The sequence below is a fragment of the Vombatus ursinus genome, unplaced genomic scaffold (assembly GCF_900497805.2).
Source record: "Vombatus ursinus unplaced genomic scaffold, bare-nosed wombat genome assembly UNPS02006498.1, whole genome shotgun sequence".
Taxonomy (NCBI): Eukaryota; Metazoa; Chordata; class Mammalia; order Diprotodontia; family Vombatidae; genus Vombatus; species Vombatus ursinus.
The window spans coordinates 7,524-31,926 of record NW_020946276.1 but is presented as its reverse complement, the minus strand read 5'-3'; the positions used below and the strand labels follow the sequence as shown (position 1 = coordinate 31,926).

The 24,403-nt window shown below is 46.7% G+C and overlaps 1 protein-coding gene across 6 annotated transcripts; it reads right to left on the bottom strand.

Moving 5' to 3' along the window:
- Positions 1–1,008: 1,008 nt before the first annotated feature.
- LOC114033019 (tumor necrosis factor receptor superfamily member 19L-like) lies at positions 1,009–23,772 on the bottom strand. Of its 6 annotated transcripts, none has more exons than XM_027848467.1 (7): positions 18,776–18,902; positions 18,492–18,672; positions 18,199–18,333; positions 6,837–6,913; positions 4,027–4,140; positions 3,272–3,450; positions 1,009–2,288 (listed from the first exon to the last, which is right to left on the bottom strand). In XM_027848467.1, exons 4-7 carry the CDS (start codon positions 6,879–6,881, stop codon positions 2,147–2,149), a joined length of 480 nt encoding a protein of 159 aa, XP_027704268.1. In that variant the 5' UTR covers positions 6,882–6,913; positions 18,199–18,333; positions 18,492–18,672; positions 18,776–18,902; the 3' UTR covers positions 1,009–2,146. The 6 variants fall into 6 exon arrangements, with proteins under 6 accessions (XP_027704268.1, XP_027704267.1, XP_027704270.1 ...); XM_027848466.1 differs by having other exon boundaries at positions 18,199–18,271; XM_027848469.1 differs by lacking the exon at positions 18,199–18,333.
- Positions 23,773–24,403: the final 631 nt, after the last annotated feature.

Below are 24,403 nucleotides of genomic sequence, written 5' to 3'. Positions count from 1 at the left end.
ACACACACACACACACACACACACACACACACACACACACACACACATCCTTATTTCCCCACTCCGTCAGGCTCTGGGCTCTGGTCCAGGGTGACAGCCACTGAGGGTGATTCAGCAGGTGAAAGACGGGGAGAGAAAGGAGAGTGTGTGTGTGCATGATGGCTCCATCAGCATGTGAGCAGATCTGTGTGTTTGAGTGTGAGCACGTGAAAGTGTCAAAAGATCATAGGTCTTCAAGTCGTGTAAGGGACCTCAGACAGTCATTAGACCAATATCTCCACTCTCTACCTGGGGCTCAGATGAGTAAAATGATTTGCCTAGGCCATGGAGTGAGTCAATCTCTGAGCCAGGATTCAAATCCAGGGCCTTGGATGCCAGTGTTGTGACCACTCTTACTCCCCTGCGTCTTCAGGCTGCCTGGGTGCATCTGTGTGTGCTGCTGCTTATCCACGTTATCATTATGCGTGTGTGAGAGAAGCTCCGTGGTTGCCACTGACCGCATGTGGGTAGGGCAGTGGGGGTTGGTCCCTGAGGAGGGGATGTGCCAGTGGGACCTCTGTCACCAGCATAGCCACTTGACCCTTCATTTCATAAAGCTCAGGGGACACAGAGCTAGACAGGGCAGCACACACAGCCAACATAGCTCAAGGAAGTCACAAACCAAACATTCAACAGACAGTGACTGTCCCTGTCTTTCCTCCCCAATCTCAGAGATTATCTGCTGGGGGGGTGAGACCTTAGGGACTGGCAGAGACAGGTCCTTACTCCCTGGAGGGGAGAAGTGAGCCTCCTAAGTCCTGGGTTCTAGTTCAGTGCACCATCCTGCTGGTGTGATCTTGGGCACTGTCCCCCTCTATACCTAAGACCTCGAAAGAAAGGGGGCATCAGGGGCAAAAATTTATCCTAGGTCTACATAGCATGAATGCCACCAGAAACCTGAATCCAAACACTCTCATTTTACAGATGGGGAAACTGAGGCCCAAGGGGTGGGGGGGGGGAAGTGGGGGGAAGAGATTTGCCCAAAGTCACACAGCCAATTAGTGGCAGAGCAAGGTCTCCTGCTCAGCCCAGAGTTCTTTCCACAGCCCCATGCTGCCTCTCTGTACCCAGCTCCTTTATGCCCCCATTCCCCAGGGACATGCCTCAGTCGTGGAAGAGAAAGCTGCTGTCTCAGCCCTGGCTGTCTTCTAATTCCTGCCCCCCAAGGATAGTGGGGAGAGCCAGCATATTCAGGAGCTGAAAGTGGGTCAGCATCAGCTCTGCGTAGTGCTCTCTCTTCAACGCTTGGGAGAGAGAGAAGGAAAAGGGGAGGGGACTGCCCCTTCAGGACAATGGGCTCTGTCTTCTAACTCATCTCTTTTGCAGTCTCAGTCTCCCCAGCACCCCCATCTCCATCCGCTTTTCTCTTTCTCCCCTGTCTGTCTCCCTTCGTCCTTCTGCCCCTTCAGTCTCTGTCTTTATCTTTCTGTACTGCCAACTTTGGGATTTTGTTCTCTTTCTCCATCACCCCCTCTGTCTTCTTCCATCTCTCTCCATCTTTCTTCATCTTACTCATCTTGTTTGCTTCTCCGTGCCTGGCTGTCCTGTACCTCCAGCTGTCAGTCTCCCCCTGTATCCATCCCTCTTCCCTTCCCGAGCCTTTCTTCATCTTTATGTCTTTCCCTGTCTCCGTCGCTCCTCAATCTGTCCCTTTCCATCTTATCTCACTGCATTTTTTTCTCTTGCTGTCTCAAACTATGTCCCTCTCTGTCTGTCTCTGTCTCCATGTCTTTGACTCTTTCCATGTTTGCCTTTCCCTGTACCTCCCTCTCTAAGTGTCTCTTGCTTTCTTCATTTTTTTCCTTTTCTCTCTGTCCCTGTCTCTGTCTCTGTCTGTCTGTATCTCTCTCTCACATACACACACAGACACAACCCTACCTCACACACACACTCACTCATCTTCCCTCTCCTTGGTTTTGCCGGTTTTTGTCTCACTCTCTTCCTGTCTCCACCTTTCTGTCTTCATCTCTCTCACCCTCAATCAATCAGCAATCATTTATAAAACACTAAACTCTGTGTCTCAGTTTCTCTCTCCCTAATTTCACTCTCTGGTTCTCCTTTTCTTTAACCCTTTGCTTCTCTGGCTCTGCCTCCATTTCTCCCTCACTTACTCTCCCCATCTTTTAGGCACCTTGTCCCCAATACCCACCATATGAGACCCACACTCACCCTCACAGTCAGGTGTGCCCATAGGTGCATCAGAACAAGGCCAGCACACAAACGTTATGGGCCTTCTGGGGTAATAAAACCTGCAGGAAAACAAAGGTGGTCTCAAACCTAGATTCAGCTCCACATCCCCACCTCAAACCCAGCAGTCCCCTCTGACCTACCCCTTATGTGAACCCCTAGGACTTCCCATTCTCAGCCTTCCCAGAGACCTCAACCCCACACCCCAGGGTGCTTTTTCAAAACCAGAAGTGGAATGAGCTGCCCAGATAGAGAGTGAGCTCCCCGTTTCTGGAGACCAAGAATGCTGAAAAGAGGAATTTTTGTCCAAGTAGGCATTGGATTAGCTGATCTTTGGGGTCCCTTTCTAAGTCTGGGATGCTGTGAAATCACTTCCCATCTCTGAATCTTACTAGCCCCCATCAATGAAATGGGAATAAGAATGAGGACATGGGGCGGATGTGATGAAAGAGTCTTGTAAACAATTAAACAGCCTCAGAAATTATTTTCGGCAAAAAAGTGACTCCTCCAACATGGCCATACTGGGGGATCAAGGGCCTTCAGAACATACAGTGGGAGTGAGAATTCCTGGGCTCTTGTTTCCAGTTTGGCTGGATGGCCTGGGCACACTTCTACACTCTCCCTGAGCCCTGGGTTCCCCCTTATGGGAGAAGCAGCAACCCTCAGTCAGTGAGGCTCCAAGACAACCCCAAATTCTTCATCCTGTCCCAACCTTCTCCTCTCCTTTCCCCAGTGCCTAACAGAGATCTGAATGGAGTGATGCCTAAGTCACTAAGATTTCTCTTCTGAAACTGATGAGTTTGAGAGATGTGACCCATAGAACAGAGAATGTCCAAGCATAGGAATCTTAGAACACAGAACCAAGAATATCAGAGCTGGAAGGGACCTTAGAACATGTCAGGATACCAGGACGACCAGAAAGGGCCTTAGAGATCATCTAGTCCAATGTCTTAATTTTACTGATAAGGAAACTGAGGCCGAGACCCAGTGACCCTAGGCTGAGGATCAATATTCTTCTCAACTCCAGAGCTGAGAAGATGCTCACCCTGGAAAACAGCCACCACACTGAGCATCGCTGGTTGTGGTCCCCGCCTGGACCTCGACCCTCCACAGATGGAAACAGCCAGTGTGGGGTATGCAGGGGCTTCGTCCCAGGCTTGTCGAAAAGGTGCCTGGCCTGCAGGCACGGCACACAGTACCCAGTCCCAGTCCAGAACCACATTCCTAGGTGAGGAAATCAATCAACAAGCATTTATTAAGTGCTTACTGTGGGCCAGCTACTAAGGATACAGAGACAAAAAGGAAAAAATTTCTTTGCCCAAGGAACCACCATTTGAATGTGGGATGCAGGATGTACATTTACATATACACAAATAAATACAAGGTAGTTTTAGGAGGTGGCCACTAGCAGCTGAGGACAATCAAGGGATGCTTCATGGGAGGTTTCCTGCTCGAGCCGAGAAAGGAAGGATGTCTGGGTCCTGCAGGGGCAATCACAGTCAAAGCCATCCCATAGCCACAAAAAGCTACCCTCCCTCTATTCCCTATCCTTTCTGCCCTTATGCGACAGCTCCCAAAAGGCCACCTTCTCCAAGAAGCCACTTTGGATTAGTCCTGACCATTCTCCAGTCTATCAGTTTAGGCCAGGGGTCTCTGAGGACAGGTGCCAAATGTCCCCTCTCAGACCCACCCAGCCTTATAGCTCCCCTCCTCCTTGAAAGCAGGGGCTCCGTGAGGACAGGGGTCATGCATGTCTCCTCCTTCAGGGCAGGTGCTCCTGGGAGCTAGGCATGGGCTCACCTGATTGGGCTCCTCTCCCGGTGGGCATGTGGGGCACACAGCACAATCGCCCGCCTCTGTCTGGTACTCGGAGTCCTGGCAGGACAGGGAGGACGACTGAGGCCCTCTGAGTAGCTGAGAGAGAAGGGATGAAGGGGAGGCTGGCACCAGCAGACACTGAGACGGGAGCAGGCACCAATCCAACTCCCAGCCTATACCCAGCGGGCGTTGCCACCACCAATCTTCCCTGCCCTCTCCCAGAATCCTCTGTGCTGAGATGGAAGGGGAATGGGTGAGGACTGATAGCAGAGTGCAGAAAATAGAACACTGGATGGCTAGGAGCTGAGCTCTTAGTCTCAGCTCTGCCACTGACCCATTAACTTAAGTTGGGCAGGTCTGTCCCTCTCTCTGGGTCTCAGTTTCCTAATTTGTAAAAAAAAGGGTTAAACCAGATGATCTCTAAGAGCCTCTCTTCCAGCTCTGACATTCTCTTATAAAGCTCCTCCCAGTTCTGATGTTCTATGTTCTAAGACCCCTCCCAAGTCTCTCATTCTGGGTTTTTTTTTTCCTTTAAAGCAAAGGCATTTAAAAAAAAAACAACTAAAGAAAAATAGCAAATGACCATTTCCCCCCATAAACTGAGGGAATATTTTACCATAAGTACACAAACCAACAGTAGGGCAGCAGAGGGAACCCCATCTTCAGAGTCAGAGGACTCAGTTTCAAATCTCACCTCTAGAACTTACTGTCCACGTGACCTTCAGGTAAATTTGGCATTCTATGTTCTAAGGCCCACTTAGTTCAGCACTATGTTCTAAGGGGCCTGCCAGCATAGTCAGTCTATGACTCTTTAAGGGAGAGATGGATGAACTGGGATTCAGATCCTGGGGCTCTGCATTCCTACCTCCTTGGCCCATTGAGGCTTCTACCTCTTCCAGACAGAAGCCCAGGACTTTTCTCATCTATACAGGAATGCTGGGAAAGAAGACTCGAGAGAGATCCCATTCAATCTATCTGGTTCCTGAGACTATACCCCAACCTTTACAGATCCTCCAACACAGGAAGTCCCAAGGAAATCCCAGGAGACTATGGGTCCCAAGACAGTCTGCCCCTCCCTCCCCACTGCCCACACTGAGCCTATGTAAAGGGAGGCCAAGCTGAGCACCATTACTGGACTGGTCAATGTCTGCCCATCCCGTTGCCTTATGAAGCTACCTTTTTAGAGGGATTTCTAAGTCCTTTATAAGTAATATTGTCAGGACGGGTGAGAGAAGAACAGGAATTGTGATTTGGACCTTAGTGTCTTGGATTCTAGTCTAAGACCCCAGTTATGGGGACAGACTTAATATACCCTACCCCCTATAGATTATATATATAGATTATATACATATACATGCATATATATACATACATATATATATATATATATATACACTCTTCCTAATATCCTATGCCTTCCCAGAATGACCCTACCCATTCTGATTCCTGTTGTGCATGGCATGCCCCCAGCCAGTGTAGATGCTATCTACTCTGTTATTAATTTGGACTTGTTCATTTATCCTGGTTGTAAGTGGCTATTTCTTGGGTGTGAATCTCATTTACTCTCCTCAGATCATGTGATCTCAGAGAAAAACTCTCATAGGGGAAGTAAAAGCTAGGAAATAAGAGAACCCCAAAGTCCAGGTACCCAGGTCCAGGGAGAGGACCTAGCCCCCATCTCCATCTGTGTTTCCAAGACAACCTCATCCTTGGTTATAGGAATGGAAGGAGTAGGGTTTCAAGAAAGACTGATCTACTCTGAGAGACTTCTCAGGGTCTCTTCCCTGTTGCTTGCTCTCTCTCTCTCTCTCTCTCTCTCTCTCTCTCTCTCTTTCCCTTCCTCCCTCCCTCTCCCTCCCCTCACTCTTTCTCTCCTTTCCTCCCTCTTCTTCTTTCCATATGATGAAAAGAGCCTTGGGTTGGGAGTTAGAAGACCTGAGTTCTCATCCAACCTCTTTCCCTTCCCCTCTCTGGACCTCAGTTTCTTCTATCATAAAATAGAAAGGCTGGCCTCCATTAATTAGGAGATACCTTTAAGATTTAAAACAGTAAGGTTCTAAGGCTCTCTATTTCTAAGATTCTAAAGGCTTGACAGTCTAAGGTTTCATACTTCTATCTCCTCTTCCCTTTTTGCTCAGTTTCTTCTTCCTTCTTCTCTCCTCATCCCATCTCTCTTCTCCCAATTCAATGCTATATGGTGCTCTCAGTGCCGGATGAGAGACAGGCAAGTACCCTCAGCAATGACCTTTCTCACTCCAGGGCCAGGCTCCCTCTACCCACTACTCACCCTCTCAGCACTGATTACCCTCTTGCCTCCTCCTCTTTCTTACCAGCCTCGCCCAGCCCAGCCCAGCCCCGCCCACAGGAGGCCCAGGTCAACAGGAAGAGAAGCCCTAAGAAGACTGTCTGCATCATCTTCTCCATGTCCCTGCCTATCCCTGAGCTGGCCTTAGGTCCGACAGAGGCAAGATAAGCAGGAGGTTGCCACAGCCTGGGGACCCATCACCCATACCCAGGAGAATGTCATCTATCTGTGATCCCTCACAGTCTTTACTATTCATGGCATAGTGGAGGTAGGAGGGATGTAGAAAACTTCAGAGTCGATGTCACTATTGTGAGCAGATCCAGGGACCTGGGCGTGGCTAAGTGACCTAGGCCAGGGCAGAGGGCCCTTGAGATCTCTCCCAATCCCCCAGGAATCTCCACACACCCCGCCCCCCCCAGCCTTCAACCACCAGGAGGCCCCCTAGGTGCTCCCTTCCCTGGCCCCAGCTTCACCCACCCCAACTCACAGTGAGGAAGCAGGTAAGGGACCAGCACAGTCTCGGCCACTTCATCCTCAGAATACCCTGGGGCTGGGCCAGCTGACCTGAGGACAGAGGAGAGGAAGCTGGGAATCAGGGCAGGCAGGAGCAGCCAGGGAAGAAGAAGCCCCACTTGTCCACCCAAGTCAACAAGGTTCACAACGCAGCTTTACTATTTAACAGCTGTGTGACCCTGGGCAAGTCTGTCTCTTCCTCCGGGCCTCTTTCCTTCTCACCAGATGACCTCTTAGGTCTCTCTCCAGCTCTAAATCTGTAACAAGCTTGTCGGGAGTATTCCTATGATCCTGGACGCTGCGGGGCGTGGAGAGGCCAGCGCTGAGACCTGGAGATCCTGAAGGTCCTGGTTCAAGTCTGGGCCCTGTCACTCATTGGCTGTGCTACCTGGGGCAAGAACCTTCCCCTCTCTGGGCTTCAGTTTCCCCTTCTGTCAAATGAGGGGGTTGGATGAGAGTTGGAAAGGACCTCAGAGGCCGTCTGTCTAAGCCAACCCCCTCATTTGACAGATGATAATAACAATAACAACTAGCATTTATATGGCCCAGGAATTCCTAACCCTATTTGTATTATTGGACCCCTCTGGCAGCCTGGTGCAGCCTATGGACCCCTCTCAGAAGGTTTTTAAATTCACAAAACAAAATATATAGGATTATAAAAGAAACTAATTATACTGAAATAGTTATCATAATATTAAAAATGTATGGAATATTAATTATACTTAATTAGCTTATTTAATTATATATTAAATATATGCATAATATTATAAAAACACAAGTTCACAGACCCCAGATTAATAGTCCTTGATATAGCACCTTAAGGTTTGCAAAGTGATTTACATGTGCTATCTTGTTTGATGAGCTCTAAGCTACTATCCTGATCAGGACAGAATGCCCGGCCTAGAGTCATGAAGACCTGAGTTCCAGTCCAGCTTCACTTACCAGCAGTGTGACCCTGGGCAAGTCACTTAACCCTGTTTGCCTCAGTTTCCTCATCTGTAAAAATGAGCTGGAGAAGGAAATAGCAAATCCCTCCAGCATCCGCCAAGAAAACCCCGAATGGAGTTGGACTCACTGAACAAAAGCTGTGTGATACCTAATTTGCTGTGTGGCTTGGAACACGTTCACCCCAGCCCCAGGACCTCTTTCTTCCTCTGGAGGATGACTCCCCATTCAGAGCTCCTTTTGGCCGTGAACCCAGTTGCTTCCCTGGAAATGATGGACTGTGAGGATTGATGGGGGAATGGGAGTCTGGTCCCAAAGGGAACAATCTTAGTAACAAGGAGGGAGAGGCGTACGGAGGAAGATAACAGAGGAGGCTGGGAAGTAACCAGACAAACCGATGACTCCAATTTACCAGGCATCCTGTCTGGGTCCTCAGCTGCCCTCCAAACAGCTCTCAGTCACGTTTGAGTTCCAGGCCTGCTACCGAGCCTGCATGTAATCTTGACCAAATCACTCCCCCTCTTTGGGTCTCAGTTTCCCCATTGCAAGATAGGGAAGTTGGGGCTAAACATAGAACCACATGGCATCATGGTATAGTAGAGAAAAGGTTGGAATTAGAAGATCCAGGTTCAAATCTCACTTCAGATGATTAATAACTAATTGTGTAACCCTGGACAAGTGATTTAACTCCCACTGGATCTCATTTTCCTTATCTGTAAAATGACATGGTTGGGTTCAAAGATCTTTAAAAGCCCTCCCAGCTCTAAATCTATGATTCTATGACAACTAGATAGATAGATGATATAGATAGAGTATTTATTAAGCACTTACTGTACGCCAGAAACCATACCTAGACATTTTTGTATTTGTGGTAAGAGACATGAAATGCAAAAGGGAGGGAAAGACCCCAGGACACCCCAGGTTAAGCACTACTTAGGTGGCTTTGGGTGAGTAGGTGGGGTAGAGCTAGACTTAAGGAGCAGTCAGCTGGGGTATGGCCACCCAGAGATACCTCAAGGCCTCTGTTGGGGAATCCACTACTGAGGTTGAGAAGCCAGGTCAAGTTAGAAAGCTTACCTGGGGTGCAGCAGAGAGATTATGGAGAAAGGAAACACACTATCTAGTTTTGTTTTTTTATTCTTGCTAACTAGGTCCTAAGCTGCTTAGGAGTATAATGTTGTTAGCACTCTGAATTTTGGCACCCTAGGACAAAGCCCCAGTGGCTCTGCCCTAGTTATGGGCCTGACCAGATGAGCTTGGTCTCTTCCAGCTTTGACAAGCTCTGTTCCATCTCTGGCCCTGGATATCTCTGGATCTTTTATTCACTAATGAGGTAGAAGAGTCTCCTTGTTTATCTATGATTAGTCCAGGCTGTCCTAGTTGTCTGCCATGCAGGCCCAGAGCTGGAGCTCAGGCTCCCAGGATAGGGCCAGAAGGGGATAGCGGCGTGATGACAAAGAAGCAGCCTGGATTTGGAGTCAGAAGACTTGGCTGGAGGCCCAGTTCCGCTGGGTGACATAAAGTGGGTCCCTACCACTTCTTAGCGGGACACCTTCAACAAGTCCCTTCACCTCTCTGGGCCTCAGCACCCCAGCCTCAAATGCAAAAACTGGACTAGATCTCCCAGATCCCTTCCAGGCCCCAGAGCTCCTCCTCTTCAAAGCTTGGCCTGCTCCAGGGGCTCCTTACTGCCTGAGGTGACCTCCAACCATGCGAAGGAACCTCAGCTCCAGGGGCCGGAAAAACCGAGCCAGGCGGCAACTTGATCCTTCATTGTCCCAGCCAGGCCCCACAAGTACCCTGGGCCTAGCCTGTGGTTCAGGTTACACCTCGTGGTGGGAGGGGAGGGAGATCAGCCCAGTTCCTGAAGGGGGTTTCCAGATGCCGGCTGAAGCCAGATTCTTCCTTCCCCACTCCCTGCCTACATCTGGAAGGCAAAGGTAGAGGGGGCTGCCTCTATTGCAGTCTCCAAACACAGCAGGAAGGACTGAGTTAGACTCTGGAAAGGACTTCCTAAGGGAGAAATAGTAGCTCCAAAGGCCACAGAGACTATAAACAGAGACCTACTCACCTAGAACCTTTTAATTAGCCTGTAAATGTGTATTTATGACCACAGTCTGCTCCACTTATTATAGACCATCTTACCCTATTATCCCAGCCCACACTTCCTGCCTAATGAAGCCTCATGTTCCACTCCTCCATCCAGGATGGGGCTTTTGTCCACGTCAAACACTGCTGCCCGAATGGTCTGCGCCCATGGCTGCTCACTGCAGAGTGCTACACTTTATATAAAGCCTGTTGGCTGGCTCACAAAGCCTAGAATTGTTTGCAGAGCCTGGAACTGTTTGCGGGACCTAGCATTATTCCAAGAGCCTACTGACCCTGTGCAAGACCTCAAGGCCAATACTAGAAGAGTCTTGGACTATTCTCAGAGCCTGAGGCCTGGAACTGTTTGCCTGCTTGGCTGCTATAGACTCTAGAATCATTCTTAGGGCCGATATGGCCATTTGCAAAACTCCTGCCTATTCAGCCACCCTCCCTCAATCTCCTCACAGACCCTGGATTCAGAAGCCTCAGGTGCTCTCTGAGCAAACAAAGAAATCCTAGTGCTCCGCATACTTGGTGGAGTGGGCCTCTCTCCTTTGAAACAAGCCAGGCCCTTCTGGCCTCCCTTCAAACCACCCTCCCCAGAGAAATGCTCTGCTACCCCATCTGCACTTCTACTCAGTCCTCTCTCTTTCGTGCACTCTTATCTCACCTCTGCCTCTGAGGAGGCCTTGTTTCCTTCAGCTCTGCTCCCACAACCCCTTCCTACACGAAGCCTTTCATGATTTATGCCAGCTGCAAGGGCCCTCCCCCCTCAAAAAAATACATATTGTAAATGTTTATATTGTATATATAGTATATTGTATTTTTTATATTGTATAAGATATACACAACACTTTATATTATATATATTGTGTGGGTGTATACATACACACAATATGTATTTTATGCATATATACTATAAATACATATTTATGTATATTACTTCCCTGCCCCCCACCCAAAATGGAAGTTCCTTAAGGGAAGGGACACTTTATCGATTTTGTCTTTGTGTTCCCAGTGCTTAGTATAGTGCCTGGCACATAGTAGGTGCTTAATAAATGCTTATTGCTTGACTGATGAGGCCATGGTTTTCTCTCAGACTAGGGGCTTTCTATGAGAAAAGGCCATATATCTTCTGGGAGGGGACAGGGTGCTGCATAAAACCAGAATCAGAGTGTAAAGGGGACTGATGAATCATTTAGTTCAATCCTGATATTTTCCAAAGGAGGATTCAGGGGTCCCAAGAGGAGAAAGGGCTAGCTCAGGATCACATAGCAAGTCAGTGGCAAAGGACTTGAACCCAAGTCCCCCAGGGGTGTCAAATTTAGGGTCTGTAAAATTCTCCAGTGCAGACAGAATCAGACTAAAATATAACTGGGAAATGTTTAACAAAACAAATAAAATAAAAATATATAATACAATACAATAATAATATACTAACAAAATACAAAATACAAAAATAAATACACAACATAGGTAATGTTAATTTATGGTTTTCTACATCGATATGCCAACTGCAGGGATCAGTTTCTACTTGAAGTAGATTTGGGGGTGGGGGGAAGACCCCTATCTAGACCCCTATCTAGAACACTGGCTTCACATTTTAGGAAGGTCACTGACCAATGAAAGCAAGACCAGAGGAGGATGACCTATATGGAGAAAGCACTAGAAGTCAGCGCCAAATGAAGATTATCAGCTGGAGATGTTGAGTATCACAACACAGGGCTGGGAGCAAGTGGGGAACAACTGCAGAGAGACAGTTTCCAGTGCATCGAAAACATTCCTAGGATTCACCAGTGGAAACGTACAATGAGCTGTCTCGGAAGATAGTGAGCTCCCTGTAACTAGAGTTCTGCAAGCAAAAGCTTCATGAACACTTCATAGAGATCAGAGGATCATAGAGCTAGACCTGGAAAGAAATTTTGAGGCCATAGTCTGAGCCCCCTTATTTTACAGATGAGGAAACTGAGGCTCAGACCACGAATGAGGCCATTAATATTTGTTGAATTGAATTGAGTCCCACATTCATCATCATCCAATATTTCAACAAGTGAGGTAGGAGAGTCCTGGACTTAGGAGGTGGTGGGGCGGTTCAGGAAACCAGGATTCTAGTCTTCCACTGACTCACTTTGGGACCACAGGCAAGACCCTTCCTCTCTTGGCCTTCATTTCCACCTCTAAGAGATGGAGGACTCATAGGATCACAGGCCTAGAACAGGAGGGACCTTAGAGGTGATTCTAGTTCAACTAAAGCCATACAACTAGTTAATGATAGAGCTGATTCAGAATTAGGTTGCCTGATTCAAAATCTAGCCCTTTTCCCACTGCCCCTTTCCTGCTGCCTCAGACAGAGGACCTGGGCTTAAATCCTAACTCTGTCATTGACTGACCCTGGTCAAGTCCCTGACTCTGTTTCCTCCCCTCCAAAATGAGAGCGTGGCCACCAGATGCTGTGTCAGCTTCCTTGCAGCTCTTGGGAGGGATGGTTTACCTCTGGTCAGGGCAGCTCATAGGTTTCTAGAGTTAGCTTGGCACCCTCCCTCCCCAACCCAGATTGCTTTCTCCTCTAGGAACTGGGTGGGGATTTTAAACTTCTGAGAAAAGAGGAGGAAGGAAATGAAAGTACTTGGACAGGGGAAGGGGGGAGGAAGGGTTGGGCAGTCAGGGGCCCAGGTTCTACTCCCTCATTGGGCCTGAAGAGCCCAGCAGTGACTTGTGTGGAGGAAGAGATGGGGCCCTAATCATTGTGCTGCCCCCGCCAAACAAGTGTTCTTCAAGAAAGCCAGAAGTCATTTGCTGATTACCCAATGTTTGGGGTGATCTGGATCACTGTTCCTTTCCCCTAAGCACCATGTGGCATATGGCAGATGGCCAGTAAAAGGGCCCTCTGAAGAGCAGGAAGGGTGACAGAGGCCTGACATTAAGGGCTCTCCACGATCAAGTGCCACCCTAACTTTCCAGCCTTCTCTCATACCATTCTCCTCCAGGAATTCTATAGTTCCACTAAACTAGACCATTCTAGGTCCTCCAAGCTTGCCCTGTACATTTCTGCTTCCATGATTTTGTTCTTGATGCCTGGAATAACCTCTTTCCCCTTTTGCACCTTCTGAATTCCTACCTCTCCTTTAAATCCAACTTAAATGCTACCTCTTCTGAGAAGTTTTCTGTCATCTTCCAGTGGTACAGTGGATTTGAATTCAGAGCACCCAGATTCAATCCTCCTGTTACTACTTAGCATAAGCCTTTTCTAGAATCTGGACCTCAGTTTCCTCATCTCTAAATGAGAGGGTTGGATGAGATAGCTAAACCCTGTCTTAGTTCTGACTTTCTGTGCTCTATGTTCTAAGGCCTAAATCTAATTCTGTAATTCTCTGACCTCACATAGTACTTTGTCAACACTTTTGCTATACACTTATCAGGTAACATTGTGATTTCAATGTTCTGTGTTGGTATCTTAAACCCTTCCAAGACTGAAGCTCCTTGAGAGTAGGGACTATGTCATATTTAAACTTTGTATCTCCCCAGCTCAAAGCACCATTAATAAGGCTATTAATAAATATTTGTTGAGTTGAATTGAGTCTCACATTTCACCTTCCAACGTTTCAACAAGTGAGGCAGCAGAGTCTCAGACTTGTAGTGGTGATGGTGGTGGAGAGGCAGGAGACCAGAGTTCTCATCCTAGGTCCTACTGACTCACTTTGGGACAATAGGCAGGACCCTTCCTCTCTTGGCCTCCATTTCTACCTCTAAGAAATGAGAGGAATCATAGGACCCCAGATCTAGGACTGGAAGGGACCCTAGGGTGATTCTAGTCCAACTCCTTCATTTTACAGAGAGGGAAACTGAGGCCCAATGAGGCTATATGACTGGTCCAAGAGGTCCTTCTCCAGGGATGGTTTCAGAAAAACCTGGGAAGACTTACATGAACTGATGCAAAGTAAAGTGAGCAGAACCAGGAGAACATTGTACACAATAACAGCAACATTGTAATGACTGACTATGAAAGACTTGAGGGGAAGGTACATGGTGCAGTGGATAGAGCTCCGGCCTTGGAGTCAGGAGGACCTCAGTTCAAATCTGGCCTCATACACTTGACAAAGACACTAGCTGCACGACCCTGGGCAAGTTACTTAACCCCAATTGCCTCAACAACAACAACAAAAAAACAAAAAACAAAAAAGAAAGAAAGATTTGGCTACACTGATCAATACAATGATTCAAGACAGCTCCAAAGGTCTCATGATGAAAAATGCTATCCACTTCCTGAGACAGAACTAACGAATTCTGAGTGCAGATTGAAGCATGCTTTCTTTTTACTTTCTTTTTCTTTTTGAGGGGTGGGGAGCAGTGTGGCTAATACAGGAACATTTTACATGATTTCATAAGCATAATGGGTATCATCAAATTACTTGCTTTCTTAATGGGTGGGGGAAGGGCTGGAGGGAGGGCATTTGGAACTCAAAAAAATTTTAAATGTTATAAATAAATATGAATGAATGAATGAATAAACATAAACAAAGATGACAGACAGATAGATAGATCTATCTAGACATCTAGTCTAGCTTCATCATTTTGCAAAGGAAGAAACTGAGGCTCAGAAAGGAGAAGGAACTTGGCAAAGTTCACATAGGAAGCCAGTAGTAGGAGTCAGGTCTAGAAAGAGGAAGCAGTTTGAGGACTCAGCCCCTCTCCCCACTTCTTCTTTCCTCAGCTTCCTGTATCTTCCATCATCTTGAAGGGACGTGATGTCATTGATAGAGGGGTGCCCTCTTCCTTTACCCAGCCTGGGAACTGAACAGCATTTGACTTTATAGTCAGACATTCCCCTATAAATCCTTCTGAAACCCAAATTGCATCTTGTCCCTCCTACTCATAGGAGTACTCATTTCCCCACGCCCATCACCTCCTCACAATCTGCCATAGCTCCCTAAGGCCCTTGGGTGACAATCTAGATTCCTCCACCTGGCATTCAAGGCTTCTCAGTGTGGCCCTAACCACTCATATTTCAGCCTCATCTCCCCTTGGACTTTATTCCCATCCCCTATATTTAGGCAGGCTCTCCCCTCCTCAGAAAGCTAATTTTTTCCTTTCTGTCCCAGCATTAGCTATGTTTAAATAAAAAGAGCCCTGGCTTTGAGGTGAAGGGACATGGTTCTGACCTTAGGCAGGTCACTCTCTTTCCCTTTTCTCTCTTTTGAAGCAACTAGGTAGTACAATGGATAAAGCACTGGGCATGGAGTCAGGAAGATCTGAGTTAAAATCCAGCCACATAACCCTTCTCACCAATACAAGGATCTAAAACATCTCCAAAGGCCTTATGATGGAAAATGCTATCCACAAAGAAAGAACTATGGAGTTTGAATGCAGATCGAAGCATACTATTTACCATTTTTTTTTCTTCTGCTGTGTTTTGTTTCATCTTTCTTGTGGTTCCTCCTATTGGTTCTAATTCTTACAACATCACTAATGTAAAAATATGTTTAATAGGAATGTGTATGTATAGCCTATATCAGATTGCATGCCATCTTGGGGAGGGAGGTGGGGAGAGAAGGGGAGAAAAATTTTAAACTCAAAAGCTTATGGAAGTGATTGTTGATAATTCAAAATAAATTAATTTAAAAAAAGAAAATAAAATAACCCCCCCCAAAATAAAATAAAAATCCTGCCACAGATCCTTCTTTGTTGTGTAAGCCTGAGCAATTAATTTAATTTTTGTCTGCCTCAGTTTCTTCAACTGTAAAATGGAGATAATAATAGCACCTACCTCCCAGGTTTGTTGGGAGAATCAAAGTGAGATATCTGTAAAGCACTTATGCAGCTCCTGGCACACAGTAGGAGCTTAACAAATGCTTACCCCTTTTCCTCCTCTCTGTGAGCATCAATTTCTCCATCTGTAAAACGGGAGAGAATAAGTCCTTGCTCTTCCTTCAAAGAGAATGGATAGCTACATGAATGCCAGAAGGTGACCTTCAAGGTCAGTCTCCTCTGGGGAAATATCTCCTCACAACAGCCCACAATAAACGCTTCTCCCAGTTTGGCATAATGATGGAAAGAGCTTTGCTGAGTGATCTTAGACATGTCCATCCCTCTTTCTGGGTCTCAATTCCTTTTTCTGTTAATCGATGGAGCCAGATGAGCTGCTAAGACCGTTTACTGACTCTGATGTCCTGGTCCAGGGGGCCTCCAAGAATGTTCAATCATTTGGCAACCAACTTTGAGCGCTCAGTCATCATTTAACACAGAGGATCACAGGACTTGGGGCAGAAGAGGCCATTACAACCTTCATTTTACAGATACGGAAACTGCAGCGATTTGCTCAAAGTCACCTAGCTAATAAGTGAGTGATAGAATGAAGATTTGAACCCAGGTCCTTTGATACAGAATCCATGCTTTCTACTATACTTATGTGACATCTTATGGAACAGCTAGACTGGTCTCTTAAAGTACCTGGACTCACCCCTCCAACTGAGGACAGTGTCTCTCTGTGCCACATGCCTCAGTTTTCCCATCTGCATCCATCCCAATGACCACCCTGATCCAACCACCCCCGGAGACACAGACAGTTGGCAAATGACCCCTTGCTTTGAACCATGGACAACAAACAGAAAATTGATGGAAAAAATGAAAGAACCAACCAACCAATAGAAAACTTCAGGTTAATATAAAGAGAGAAACAATCTGTCACCTAGCAACTCAGGCTTAACTAGGCCAGTGGTGGGTAATGAGGAGGGGGGAGCTCTCCTGACCAGAGCCCCGTGGAGTGGAATGGGCCCATGGAGACCTTGGAGGAGTGGTGCTTCTTGCACATATGGCTGCTTCCCTGCTCACTCCGGGGTGTCCCTGAGAGAAGGAACTATGTCCCCCTTCCCAGCCGGAGGGCTCCCTGCTGGTAGATAAGGCTGCTGCTCTCCCCTTTAGACTGAGGGCTCCCTCCAGAGAGAGGGGCCCAGGTCTCTCACGTCCTCCACAGCTACTCAAATACTTGAACACGGACGATCATCTCTCTAAATCAGCTATTCTCCAGCCTTCTCCTCTTCTTTCAGTGGATTTTTCCAGTTCTGTCCTCATCCTGGTCACTCGTTTGCTGAACTCTCTCCAAGTTTGTTAATGTCTTACTGGAAATGTGGCTCTAGAACTGACCACCACAGCCCAGAGGTGGCTGGACCCAGCCAAAGGACAGCAGGACTCTTATCTTCAGTCTGGGTTGGACACTTAGCTTCTTTCTAATACCCCACTAGCCTTTCAGATAGTCAGGCTGGGCTGGTGACTGGCTAAAACCCCTCAGGTCATTTTCATCCTTCTAACATCTCCTAATCATTTTGGGTAGTTGATTTTTTGAACCCAAGGGTAGTACTTTACATTAATACTGTTTATATTTCCTAATTAAATTTTCGTGGTGACAAAGAGACAAGTTGACCCTGGCTATTATGGGAAGCTCTCTAGTGGACAATCAGAGCTTGAAATCGAAGATTTCTCCTTGTGAGGGTGGGGGTGGGGATGGCTAGGAGGGGGGGGGAAGGGGGGCAGGAAATACTTGTCTATATTCCCAGACTTCAGGAGGCTCCTCTAGGGGAAATATCCTGTCTTATAGCCCAACTTTCTTACATGTCTCTGCCTCTTCCTAACTTAGTTAACACCATATTCTCTGTAAATTTGGATGTCACTTTACCTCAATGGGACTGTTTTCTCATCCCTAAAGTGGGGATAGTAATTCTCATACAAATTATAAACTTTAAAATGTTAGAGAAATAGGGACTGTTATCTTCTGGGCCTTGGTCTCCCCCTCTGTAAAAGAGGCAAATCACTCCCATTCTGCCACATCCTCCTTTGGCTGTAGTGAGAGTCATCACACAATAGTCATGGGGGCTACTTTCCAAATCTGTCTTCTCAGCCTCCTCATTTAGTCTCAAGAAACCCGGGCTCTTTTCAATAAGCCTGAGTCTCTAGCATTATCAGAAAGGCAAAATCTGCTGTCAAAAATTGGGAGACCTAAGCATGCATCCTGACTTTGTCATTAATCACTGTGTGACTGTGGAAGTCAGTTCCTCTCTCTGGGCCACAATTCCTTCTTCTATAAAATGGGGGCAGCCCCTGTGCTATCTATCTAGCTCATGGGACTATTGAGTAAGAAGTGTTTTGCAAAGCTTAAAGCATTTGGGAAATGGGAGCTGCCGCTGCTATTTTGACCCTCAATTTCCTCCTCTGTAAGAGTGATGATACCTGCACTACATACTTCACAAGGACAGTGGGTAAGGGTCAAAGGAGACAAAGGAGACAGTCTATAAAATGCACATTATTTGTACCTGAGTTTTCACTTCTTCCAGGAAGCCTCCCCAGATAGAGCCCACCTGGAAGTCATCTGGTCTGAGATCTTCCCTGGATAAAGGAAGGCAATGAAGGGACTTTGCTAAGGTCTCACACTCGAGTAAACATTTCACCTGAACGTATTTCCAAAGGGGTAACTTCAGGCCCAGAGCAGTCTTCAAACAGTCTCAAAGCTTCCCAGTCACAGGACAGTCCTGCCCCTAGAACCTTCTGTGGGGGCTGTTGCTAAGAGCACTGGGGCTTCAGGACACATCCCCCCCCTTCCCAGTACCTCAGGGAGTTTTCAGAGCCAGGAAGTCGACATCCTTTGGGAAACTGGGGGACTTCCAGAGAAGACCAGGGAATAACCCAGCAGAGGAGCAGGTGGGAGATGGGAACAAGAGAGCCTCACGGAACCCACAACAGGCCCGATAGCCAGAGACCATCAGCGTCCAAACCACAAAATGTCAGAGCTGGCAGGGAACCGAGAGCATCGAATCAGGAACATCAGCTGGAGAAAATGGAGCATTGGAGCTGGAAGAGTGCTTACAGACTAAAAGCAAATGAGCGTCGTACCTCAGGATCTGGGAGGGACCGCTTCATCGTTGCTGTTCAGGCTTTTTCAGTCCGTCCGACCCTTTGTGACTCTGTTTGGGGTTTTCTTGACAAAGATATAGGGAGCGGTTTGTCATTTCCTCCTCCAGCTCACTTCACAGATAAGGAAACTAAGACAAACAGGGGTTAGTGACTTGCCCAGGGTCACGCAGTTAGTAAGTGACTGAGGCCAGATTTGAACTCACAAAGAGGAGTCTTCCTGACTCCAGGACTAAAGAGGCCACCTCAGGCCTCATCAAATCCAACCCTCTCAATGAAGAAACAGACCTGGAGAATTTCAAAGGACTACAAGGGTAGTATCAGGGGCACGATTTGAACTCAACTCCTCTGATTTCCCTCCAGAGTCTATGCCCTTCCTCCTATACCACTAGCAAGGAGGAGATCCTCTGGTCCTACCTCCTTAGTTTACAAAGTATATGGGGGAACTGAGACACAGGGAGGTAAATGATTTCCCCAAGGTCACATAGCCAGTCTCTTCCTCAGGGCTTCTTAACCACAAGTTCATGAACTTGGAGTGTGTCTGTGTTCATACTTTGATAACTATTTCAATATAATTGGTTTGCTTGCTAATCCTGTGTATTTCATTTTAGGCATTTGACGATATTATTCTGAAGGAACCCATAGGCTTCATTAGATTGTTGTCAAAGGGGTCCATGACACAAACAAGATTAAGACCCCCTGCTCTAAATGCAGACCCCAGGCATTCTTGTCACTCTCTCACACACACACACACACACACACACACATTCTGCTGTCCCAAAGGAGAAGTCTTTAGTATCTGGGTTCCCTCCTCCACTTCCCACCCTTTATCTCCTTCTGATCCCCTTCCTATTTCCCCGCCTACACAGCCCATATAGCCCACACTATAGAGCAAACAGACAGACCCACATAACTCCATCACCAGTGGTGACCAGTATTTTTTTAAGGGGTAAGGGAAAGTGGAGGTGGGGGGAGGGGTAACAGAACTGCTTGGCAGGCTTCTGAAAGCGTAAATAAGAGTTTTTTAAGTCGTGTTGTGGCCTTGTAAATCCTTACACACACACACACACACACACACACACACACACACACACACACACACACACACACACACACACACACACACACACACACACTGGGAGCTGGGGGAGGAATTACTGCTCCCTTGATTATAGGTTGTCCACGATGCTCTGATCTTATGTCTGTTTCTCATGTGCATCGTCCCCTAGGCTCAGACCGGGGGCTGGCTGAAGGCAGTGACCACTCGTTTCCCTCCCTCCAGGGTGTCCCTGAGGTCCAGAGGCTCCATCTTCCCACTAAGCAGAGATGCTCCTGAGGGAGACATCAGGTCTACAAGCCTAGTGGAGGACTGAGGAGGGAGAAAAGGTCCTTAGCACGTGGGTAAGGGAAGCATTCAGACACCTTTCTGAGGTTACTTTTGAGGGACTGATTGCCAAATGAGCCCCCCCCACCCCCATTTTTTTGGAGGCAGCTAGATGTGGCAGCGGATAGACTGCTGGACCTGGAGTCAGGAAGACCCGAGTTCAAATGTGACCGCAGACACTTAGCAGCCATGTGAGTCCAGGCAAGTCATTTAACTTGTTTGCTTCAGTTTCCTCAACTGTAAAATGGGGATAATAATAGCACCAACCTTGAAGGGTTGTTGTGAGGATCAAATGAGATAATATTTGTAAAGTGCTTAGCACAGTGCCTGGCACATGGTAGGTGCTATTATAAATGCTAGCTGTTGTTGAAATTGTTTTTATTATTTTCCTCAGTCCCTCACTCTGCCCCAGAGGGGCAACAATGAGGTGCCTGGGAAGGCGGGTGATCTTTGTGATTGATGAGAAAAAGATCCTGCAGTGAAAAGCAAGGTGACCTCAGAAAACTGACACCAACGAGTGGGTTGCAGAGGGGAGCACACAGGATCGGGAGTCAAAGAGGGCTCGACCTGCTGCTTCCTCTTTGTGTGACTCAGTTTTTCCAGCTAGCCCTAAGCCCCTCCAGAATCCTCCTGGAGAACAGAGGACATAAGACAGTCAGTAAGTGATCGAGAGTTCATTAAGCACTTTCTGTGTGCAAGGTATTGTGCTAAGCTCTGAAGAGACAAGGAAAGTAAAAATAGTCCCTGCCCTCAAGGAGAGTATACTCTTAAGGTAGCCATGCAGATATCCATAAACTCCCGGTGAGGAAAGACTAGAATCCTAGATTAAATTAAATTCAATTAAATTAAATTAGATCCAATTAAATGCTGGATCAGATTTCACCTGCTGGTGAGGGGCCACTGGATGCCATCTTCACCTGGGATGAAAGAGACCTTCTGAAGTCATCCCAGCCATCCCCTCGCCCCTAGGCAGGGTGCATTTCTGTCTTAAGGAAGCAGACTGTCTGGGATTCCAGTCTGGGCACACCTATGTAGGCAACTCAGGTAGCCTTGGAGATGAAAAGGTCTGTGGGGATGGGGAAAAAGAGGCAGGTAGGGCCAAGTGATAATTGGCCCTTTGGAGGTTAAAAGAAGAGAAGATTGGAGATAGATAAATGAACCCTCTCCACCCCATCTTAGCCCACCCACACTTTTCTACCAAAGCACTTTCTTTGGCTGAGCCCTGTAATTGGTGCCCAGGGTCTATGGCACCCATCCCCCGCTCCCCAAGGGAGTTCTCAGGTCTCAGCTCCCATTGTCCTCAGGGAGTCCCCACGTCTGAGAGTACCCCAAGAGGGAGACATGACACATGGGCATACAAAGCTACCAGCCCCAGCATATGATGAGTTTGGAGGTGGGGAGGGAGAGAAGGGAGGGAGAGGGAGAAGAGTGGCCTCAGATCATGGAAGACGAGACAAAGTCCTTCTCACAAAGGTAGGATGACCAGCTGAGGACTCTGCTATTGCTCAGTCTACCTCAGTATTCTTCCAGCCCCCCTCCTCTAGGATGTCAGGGAAGGAGGATGGGAGGGCTCAGAATCAAGAAAGCAAAAAAACACTGAAACTTTGCTCCATCCAACCAGCCCAGCCCTGGAACTGCCTCCCAAGGCCCAGCTCGCCCCATCCACTGGGGTGCCAGGCCCTTCTCTGGTTTCTCCAATGAGACTAGGAATTAGATAGGAAGACTTGAGTTCAAATCCCACCTTTGACATTTGATTTTTCTGCGACTCTAAGAGTCACCTTCTCTGAGTTTCCTCCTGGGGGACAATAATACTGTTACTGTCTGTTTCTTAAAGTTAATGAGGGAAAGTACCTTTGTAAACCTTAAAGGGCTAGAGAAACTTCTCTCCATTGACAGATAATAATTACAATTCATTACCAACGTAATACTAAAATGTTCTGTGAAAGTCTAATATTTACAAGTTTTCTAAAGGAATGTGCCCTGAGCAACACTGAAATAAACTCTATTAAGGAGGAAAAAAAAGTTTCTTTGGTCCTTTACACAATTTCTAATAATAACTGCTCATTTTTACATAGAGTTTGTAAGTTTATAAAGAGCTTTCCTCAAATTCACCTCATGAAATCAGCAGCATTATCCAAGAAAACAAGGGCTTAGAGAAATGATAAACTATAATTCCATGAGGGCAGGGACTATATCTTATCTAAATTTTTTATTCTCCCCAGCACTGGCATAATACTCTGACTAACTGAATTCTCTAAATTAAGGTGATGTAGATAATAAGTTTAACTTTATGGAGTTCACTTAAAATTGCAAATAGAAGGGAAGTTCAAAAGTAATGGCCCCTCATATCTGATCTGTGACTTATAAGTTTATAATAATGTTTCCCTTTTCTGGCTTAATACCTATTAATAACAGCAGAAGTAATTGAACCAATTGTATAAAAAAAAAATTAACGTAACTGAAATATGCTGAATGCTGAAAGGTCTATCCTCCCTCCAAAAAGTATTTTTATGGAAATGTGAGCATTTTATGAAAGTCTTCAAAACAAAATTCTTGCATCTAATTAAAGCATTCAACCACAATAAATGCTCAAAAGTCACAATTAATGACTTGTAACAGTAACTATATAAGTCAAGTAATGCTTTGTACTGTAAAACTTTCCAAGGACAAATGACAGATAACCCCAATAATCACATCCAGATTTGGACAGTGCCTGCCCTCAAGGAGAAGGCAGGAGGGCTCTATAAGCTAAGTTTAAGCAAAAAGAACCCAGGATTGTCATAACCACTCCCATTTCTATATGACCTTATTTAAAACATTTACAAAGAACTTTCCTCACACCAGCCCTGGGAGGGAGATGGTATAAGGATGACTAGTTCTGTTTTACAGATGAGGAAACTGAGGCTCAGAGAGAGGAAATGACCCTCCTAGGGTCACACAGTTAGTAAAAGGAAGAACCAGGATCCACAGCAAAGAGGGGAAGGATCTGCAATTTTGCCTGTGTGGGCAACTCCAGGTAATGCAGACCTCAGCCCTTCTAGGACCAAGCTGGTAAAGTGATGACTTGTCCAGGGTCATACAGCTGTGAGAGGCAGGATCTGAAGAAGCCAGGTCCTTCCTGACTCCCAGAACTAGATGCATCTCATTACCTTGGCTTTTAGTTAAAGCCAATCAATCAATAAACATTAAGCACCTACTATGTGCCAGGCACTGTGCTAAGTGCTGGGGATACAAAAAGAGGCAAAAGACAGTCCCTGACCTCAAGAAGCTCACAATCTAATGAGGGAGACATGCAAACAGATACAAAGTAAGTCATAGGCTGGATAAATATAAAACAATTAACAGGGAGGAGGCCCTAGAATTAAGAATTAGAATTAAGCCGAACCCTGTGGGCTTATAATGGGAAAGGACAAGGGGGGAAAGACGTGTCCTTTGTAAGTTACCATCACCCTCCTCTAGGCTTTTTCAAATCCTACCTGCCCTTCAAGGCCACAGTCAAGGCCCGACTCTTTCAGGAAGCCCTCCAGTAAGTCCAACAAGTGATGGTGTCTTCCTTCCCTTCTGTGAGTTTCCGCAGCCCTGACTGTCTGAATGCTGGCAAAGTCTAGTCTGGTTCTTAATGACATACCAGTTTTTGTGGCTGGTTAACTATTTCTTGCACTCACTGAGTCTTTCTTGCTTCCAGGACCCAAGATTGGTCATGACAATTAACATGAGCTCAGCTGCCTTTCAGGATGGTTTTAATTTACCTTACTCTGCAGTCAATGTGCATGTGATTCTTCTGGTCCTACTTTCTTCACTCTACATCATTCCATACAAGTCTTTCCATGTTTCTCATGATACACTAATATTCTATTACATTCACATGCCACTTTACTCATTCACCCTCATTTTTAGGAGAAGGTAAGCGATCTCCCAGGGACTCCCAGGAAATCGCAGATCCAGGATTTGACCCCAGGCTTCTGGGGTCTCCAAGTCTTCTCCAGGAGTTTTCTCTACACCATTTGGCCCTCCTCCAAAAGCCTTGACCACTCCTGAGAAACGGGGCTCTGATAGATGAGCTTTTGCTTTATTTTGCTTGGAACGAGGCCCCATGTTGCTTCTCATGTTCCACCCTGACCCTGTTGAGTACCCCTTTGTGAGCTGACCTACCCCAGTATTCCCTTTCCCTTGACAGCAAAGACTATCTTGCCTGTATTTGTATCCCCAGCCTTTAGCACAGTGCC